The following is a 7,407-nucleotide window of genomic DNA, read 5'->3' as shown; positions in this document are numbered from 1 at the left end:
ATATATATATATATATATATATATATATATATATATATATATACCTTCGAGAAGTAAAGGCAAAAGTGATTTTCCAGTAAGTTGCAGAGAAGATACTTCATTGGAATTTTCATCCAAGTAAGTTACATTGAACCAATCTAAAACTGTCGGTACTATGTCTAGTAAAGATGTCATACTATAAGTAACGCTGTTTTTCCTATGACCATGGATTGGTGATGACATCATCATGGGTTCAGCCATACCTTTAAATTTTGTTTTAATATTTGATTGTGTTTTTTAAAATACTAACGTTCTGTTTGCTAGTTTTCGTTTTTTCAATATCTTAATGTAATTAAATATACAAACCTGGATCATATAGATTTGTACGACCATTTGGAAAAGGTATGCCATTATCGGATGTATAAATTACCAATGTATTGTCTTTGAATCCTGCATTTTTCAATTCTTCAAGAACTAGGCCAACGCCTAAAAAAATTATTCTTTTTAAATACTGCTTTTATATAATATATAAAAATAAAATCATCTTGTCTTATAATATATTAGAAACATATATTTGAGTATTTCGCAAGTAACTAGAAAATAACTAGAAACCTTTATCTAAACGAGATATAGTTGTATATTGAGTAGCAATATCTCTCCGAGCAGCTTCGGTATTTTGAACATAGTAGGGCACTTTAACTTGCTCCCATTGATAATATATTGGATTCCAATCGGGAATTGTACCCATTCCGACGTCACCATTACCAAATTTTTCACAAAAATTGCCATACTCTGGATGAGTGTGCCCACAGCGATGTGGATCATGAAAGGCAACATATAGAAAGAAAGGTCTGCAAAATTTTTTAATAAGAAAATGCAGAATAATAAATATGATGAAAATTTAATAATATTATTTTTTGAAATGTACAAAATAATTTAGCATGAATTTTATTACATATGATATACGAAAAATCAATATATTACTTTATAAAAATAAAATTATATACAAGCACTATATATAGAATATTACTTACTGTGTTTTATTTTGTGAGAGAAATTCACGGACTAGTAATTTTATATAAGTAATATTGCGGCCTACTTGAAGAATAGAATTATTTTCTTCTGTATGCGCAAAATCAAACGGATAAACATTATTCGGACCTACATGTTTCTTGCCAATAATTCCTGCACAAAGAAAATATTCAAATTATGATAACATAATTTATAATATTATAAATTCATTAATCATTACCTGTCCGTATATTGTTTCTCTTCAATATTTTTGGCAAACTTTGAACGTTATCAAAAGAATTAAAATGATGAATTCCATGATGAAGACCATACATTCCATTTTGATGACTTGGTAATCCAGTTAATATTGCGGAGCGGCTACAAATACATAATTCAAGATTTATATCTTTATTAATTAAATCCAATTTGGATACAACAATAATACCTTGGTGAACAGCTACTGACTGATGTATATGCATTATTGAATAGTAGACTTTCCTTTGCTAATTTATCCAAATTAGGAGTCTGACATATTTTATTCAGGTATGATCGCATTTGAAACCCAGCATCATCAGCTGCAGATTAATAAATAAATTACTATTTTACGTAATAAGAATTCTAGATTATGGACTTAAAATGAATTTAACTGCAAATTATAAACCTAATTTTTTCTAGCCAAAGAAGTTTGTATATTTTGATCTTGTTATATATTAGGTGTAATAAAAAGAAATCCATTATTTTTCCATTCAATTTCATGCAAAAATAATGGATTTCTTTTTACTACCTAATATATCATCTTTTATATTTAAATATACAATTTTAAATACTAAAAATATATATTTTAGTATTTAAAATTTTTATATTTTTAAAAAAGATATTTGAATATATATAAAACTATTATGATTAATTTATTTCATCAATTATTTGATAAGAATCGTAAATGTAATACTCGCGGATACATGCATTAAAAAGATACTTTATATAAATTACCCAGCAACAAAAGTACGTTAGTTTTAACTGTATCAGTTTTTCCATTTATGTTAGGTAATCGCGATAAGATAATGCCCAAAAAACATAACAATTTATTCAAACAGCAATTCCACAACATCGTATGTTACATGAATACACTTGTGTGCGTGAACAGTGCGCATGCGTGTGTGTATGCGTGTAACGTGTACACGTGACGGACACGCAAGTTCTGCCAATATGAGCGATCAAAATTTTCTATTTCGCGATAAGCAGCATGTGATAAGGAATTGATTATCAATCACGTCGTCTCTTACCGAGCGACACATGTTTCCGCATTCTATACCATCGTGTATGTATGACATATATGTATATAATGTACATCGAAGATACAATCGTTCTATTTCAAATATATCATCGACACAAAGCAGTGCAAAGTGCGATTGAAGAGACGCGCGTTTAAAAAGATTCGCTCCGAATCTAGTACAATTTTTATCATTTGATTGGTACACACACACTTTCCAACATCTGGCAACACTGTGCTGACGGTACCGACACGTCAGACTGGCCACGTATATACACATATATGCCTCATTTTATATATATTTTTTAAATATTATATTTTTGTTGTATTTTTTGTTTCGAACATAACTTCTCGTCACCGAGCAAAATGCTGTTGATCGCATCACATACATCAAAAATTCCAGCGTTTTCTCGGGAGGTTCCGAGTCGCTTTCCAAAACAATTCTATTTGCATGGAAAAAGTGTCATTGCATTCCATTAGGATAGGTTACACTTACACTCTTTTTCCTTCCAAGTTTTTTTCATATCTTTTAAATTGAATTAATTGAATTACTATGAGCACATTCTTCATCACAGTACAAATATGTATATAATTGAGATCGAATGAATTATGGTTAAAAATGATTTGTATAATTTATTACTTCGAGTTATGTTTTCTAAGTAGAGAGGAAAAAATGAGGCAATTGTTAACCTGACTCTTTAACTCAGCACGTGATTTAAAATACTTTGTTCTTCGATAATCTTCATCTTGAAACAGATTATTTAAAATAAAAAAAATTAAATCTATAATTAAAACATCCTCGTCTTCGTCTTATTTTATATGAAATGTGTTTATTTATTTTAATCAATTTTTATATATATATATATATATATATTAATTATGAATATTCTGTGTATATGAAAAAAAATGTGTTTCAGAAAATTTAAACGAGTACTTAAAAGAGATAAGGATTTTACATCATGTCAAAGAAGATTATTTGTTTGTTTGACGTAGATGGTACACTCACTGAACCACAGCAGGTAATATATTTTTACCTACCTAAAAATTTTTGATGATATTAAATTTCTTCTTAGATATTACTGTGCTGTTATTATATTTATTTTGTGTCTTTGCTTATTGATTAAAAATATTTATTTTTATTTTCTATAGCCAATCAGTCCTAGATTTGAAAAGTTTCTCCTAGAAACTGTAAAAAAAGAATTTGACATTGCAGTAATTGGAGGTTCTGATTTAAACAAGATTCAAAAACAGCTAGGTAGTGGAAACCTCTTTGAAAAGTATAAGTATGTCTTTGCAGAAAATGGCCTTATCGCTTTCAAGAATGGTAAAGCTTTGCCTTCACAAGTAAGTAATAAAGCAGTATTTAAAGGTAACAACAGATTATCTTCTCTGTATCTTCTATGTATCTTCTCTTTTAATATATATCAAATTTTAGATGATTCAAGATATACTTGGGGAGGATTCTCTGCAAGATTTTATAAATTTCATCTTGCGATATATATCCGAGCTAAAGCTACCATTTAAGCGTGGAACATTTATCGAATTCCGTACAGGCATGTTGAACATTTCGCCAGTAGGACGAAATTGCAGCAAGAAAGAACGCGAACAATTTTATGAATATGACAATGAACATCATATTCGGGAAAAATTTATACAAGTCCTGAAAAAGGAGTTTCCTGATTTGGGTCTAACTTATAGTATCGGTAAGTGATATGGAAATAATCTATTTATTATAACAATTAATTAAATCGATTATATAGTGTAGTATATAAAATTTTAATATAATAAAATTTTAATATAATAAATTAACCATTACATTAAATTATTTCAAATATTGTTTATATTTTATTACTAGAAATATTTTGTATATTAATAGAAATATTTTATATATTTCTACCATATAATATATTATATAAATTAATGTCAAAAATAATGTATTATTGTAAATATTATAGCAAATTTCTTTATATTTTTTCTAAGGGGGACAAATCTCTTTTGATGTTTATCCTATCGGTTGCGATAAAACGTATTGCTTGCGTCATATTCAAGGATATGATGAAATACATTTCTTTGGTGACAAAACAGCCGAAGGTGGTAACGATTATGAGATTTACGAGAGCGATCTGACAATAGGACACCGCGTCACTTGTCCCAAGGACACCATGAACCAATTGAATGTCCTTATAACTCTTATAAAAGAGAACAGAGAGAAAGAGCAACTCAATATTCCATTGCAATGTGTATAATAAGGCCTAATAATAGTATTTTTGTAGATTGACATAAATTTATATTTTTAATTAGTATATATATGTTATTGTACAATAGATTGGTTTCATTCCGTTCTTTATTTTTCATTTTTTTCCATTGTTACATTCCTAACGAAGTTAGGCAGGTGCAAGTTTTGCAGTATTTGTAACTTTATAGTTTCCAAGGAAAATTTTTCAGCACTAATTCTGAGCACAACTGTTTTCATGCACACTTAAAAATATATTTGTACATATGCTCTTTTCTAATAGTTTTACTACCTTGATGTACACACAAGTCATAATATACACATAAATGTTAAATAAAAATGTTATTGACATTATGAATATAGTTTATTTTTTATTTGAAACAAATTGCTCTCATTAGTCTTGAGCACGACCGCGCACGATTACATCTACACATCCATATGTACATATATATTAAACATATAAATTAAACGATAACAACGTTAATAAGAAAAATATTACGATATTCATTGGAAGACAATAATATGACGTAGAATGTTTTTTTCCGCTGCTGACAGTATAAAAGCATTTTATTAGCATATGCAAAATAAGGTTAATGCTGCAACAGCTGTCATTGCAATTTGCATAATCTTTTGATTTAATTTCTTACCATTGTAGGTAACTTCCGTTTTACAATACGCGCGCGTAAATACATTTCTATAAAATAAGAATATATATATATATTAAAATTAATATATGTATATACATGTGCGTATCACTTAGCAGACGTTAATACGTATAGTTTGCGATATAAAATGCATACAAAATGTTCTCTATTTATGAATTAAGTGCTTGTTACGGCACTGCGAATTTTTACGCTCCTTGGTAGATAGGAACGCGCTTCGCCGCGAAAGCGGCAAGTCCTTCGATTCTATCCTTCGTATTCACAAGCTTGCTGTAACATTGTTCCTCGATCTCCATACCGTCTTCCTGAGAGACCTCCATACCTTTAGATATCGCTACTTTTGCTAATCTAAATGATACATATAACATAAGATTAAAAATTCTTATAAATAAATATTGTCAGTAAATATGAAAATTATAAATAGAATACAAGTTTCCAACAAATACTCGCGCTCGATAAGCACAAGAAGATAAACGTATATGGTGTGATGTGTATTATATAATATGTGAATGATCGTATCAACGGTTCTGAGTAAGCAACTTTACGTTTAAATACCTGTTCCTTACAAATCATAATAATAATTTACAGGTTGGCATATTATAAAAAAAACTTTTTTTTCTAATTATATATATTTTTTTCTTTATTTTATTCTATTGTTCCTTTTTTATGTAATTAATATTTTCATTCGTATTTTTATTTTATTTTATTTGTTCTCCTTATTTCTTTTTATAGCTATATATATAAAACTTATATTAATTTTTGAAATTCTTATATTGGATTAGAAAAAGTCTTTTTACAAGTTGATAAAAAGATCTTTCTCTATCAATATTTTCATTAAAAATGATCAAAATTTAAAAAAGGGTTTTAAAGCGTAAAATTACTATTTTCAAATGATTACTATACTTTTTGAATTTATGTGAATTTGTAATTTTTATATGTAGAAAATTACGAGTTGAAAAAAATGAAAAATTTTCCATTGTCTGTCGTGAAAGCTTGAAATTTCTACAAAATCGTTTTTTAAAAATATTCCTACAATTTTTTGTTCCAGAATTACTCACAAATTAAGTAAAAAGGAACATTCTGATTTTATTGCTCGCAACTTAAAAATTATACGTAAAAAGTCGTATCGCAATTAAAAATACAGATTTTTAAAGCTGAAACATTGCTCTATCCAATGTTTTATTATTGTCAATTTAAAAAAAAATAGAATATATGATTGCTAAAAAAAGTCTTTTACCAACTTGTAGAGAGACTTTTTTCTAACCCAATATTATACTGAATAATTATCAATAACAATTTATTAATATCAACTTACCTAACACCAATGGGGCCGTTGGGCAAAATTTCTCTCGCGATTGAAAGAGCCATTTGGTAAGCTGCATCGCCGACCTTGTTTTGTGAAACTACTTCGTTCACGAGACCGATTTGCAGCGCCTGCTCACCATCCAGAATCCGTGCAGTATAAATCAATTCTTTAGCCTTGGCTGTTCCGATTATCCTCGGAAGTCTCTGCGTTCCGCCGGCGCCTGGGATTATAGCTAATTTAGTCTCGACAAGACCCATCTTCGCTTCGGAAGAAGCTACCCTGATATCGCTAGCTAGCGCGAGCTCCAATCCTCCGCCCAATGCTGTACCGTCGATGGCCGATATCACCGGCGTTGGCAAAGTCTCTACGTCGGTCATAAGTTCTCTCAGCGAGGACACGAATTGCAGCACCTCAGAATTATCCATTTTAAATCTCTCTCGCAGGTCTGCCCCAGCGCAAAATACTTTTGGGACCAGGCTGCGTACTATCAGCACTCTCAGCTTGTTATTTTGTCTAATAGAGGCCAGTGCTTCATTCAACTGAGAAATCAAGGTCTTTCCGAAACTGTTACGAGCAGCAGGCCTGTTTAATCCTAATACAGCAATACCATTGTCTTTGCCATCCAAGTAACTGACGATTACTTCTTTCGCCTCATCCTTAGGACTTGGCATCGCATTCGTAGTCAATGTCCTTGCGGTACAAGCGCAGAAATGATAAAGAGAGCTCGTAGCTCTGATGCTTGCCACTAATGAAACCATTTTGCAAGAAGCGAAAAGTTAAAGTGTATTTTCTTGAAAATCTGTATCTGGAAAAAAAAATTGATCCTCGATAAGATATTTATCGAATATATAAGATATCTTATCGAAATTTAATTGAATCTTTCTTTAATCTCTCATTCTGCATCATCTATTAAATTTTATGTGTGTGGTGTGTGTATATATATATA

General features: G+C 29.8%; 3 protein-coding genes across 3 annotated transcripts in view; 1 reads left to right on the top strand and 2 right to left on the bottom strand.

Moving 5' to 3' along the window:
- Positions 1–2,098, bottom strand: part of LOC105621840 (N-sulphoglucosamine sulphohydrolase) — a 9,392-nt gene extending 7,294 nt beyond the window's left edge. The window contains exons 1-7 of the mRNA XM_012203283.1: positions 1,981–2,098; positions 1,436–1,565; positions 1,232–1,368; positions 1,014–1,164; positions 592–830; positions 346–465; positions 45–242 (exon numbers count right to left, since the gene is read on the bottom strand). Of these exons, the coding sequence (XP_012058673.1) occupies positions 45–242; positions 346–465; positions 592–830; positions 1,014–1,164; positions 1,232–1,368; positions 1,436–1,565; positions 1,981–2,098 (1,093 nt within the window). The remainder of the gene's footprint in view (positions 1–44; positions 243–345; positions 466–591; positions 831–1,013; positions 1,165–1,231; positions 1,369–1,435; positions 1,566–1,980) is intronic.
- Positions 2,099–3,219: 1,121 nt separating this feature from the next.
- Positions 3,220–4,851, top strand: LOC105621829 (phosphomannomutase). Its single transcript, XM_012203274.1, has 4 exons — positions 3,220–3,279; positions 3,410–3,604; positions 3,696–3,963; positions 4,241–4,851. Exons 1-4 carry the CDS (start codon positions 3,220–3,222, stop codon positions 4,504–4,506), a joined length of 789 nt encoding a protein of 262 aa, XP_012058664.1. The 3' UTR covers positions 4,507–4,851.
- A 492-nt stretch (positions 4,852–5,343) lies between these two features.
- LOC105621818 (methylglutaconyl-CoA hydratase, mitochondrial) lies at positions 5,344–7,219 on the bottom strand. Its single transcript, XM_012203267.1, has 2 exons — positions 6,471–7,219; positions 5,344–5,503 (listed from the first exon to the last, which is right to left on the bottom strand). The coding sequence occupies exons 1-2, from the start codon at positions 7,217–7,219 to the stop codon at positions 5,344–5,346; spliced, it is 909 nt and encodes a 302-aa protein (XP_012058657.1).
- Positions 7,220–7,407: the final 188 nt, after the last annotated feature.

The sequence above is a fragment of the Atta cephalotes genome, assembly GCF_000143395.1.
Source record: "Atta cephalotes unplaced genomic scaffold scaffold00002, whole genome shotgun sequence".
Classification (NCBI taxonomy): Eukaryota; Metazoa; Arthropoda; class Insecta; order Hymenoptera; family Formicidae; genus Atta; species Atta cephalotes.
The sequence above is the reverse complement of the archived record's forward strand: the minus strand, read 5'-3'. Positions and strand labels throughout refer to the sequence as shown.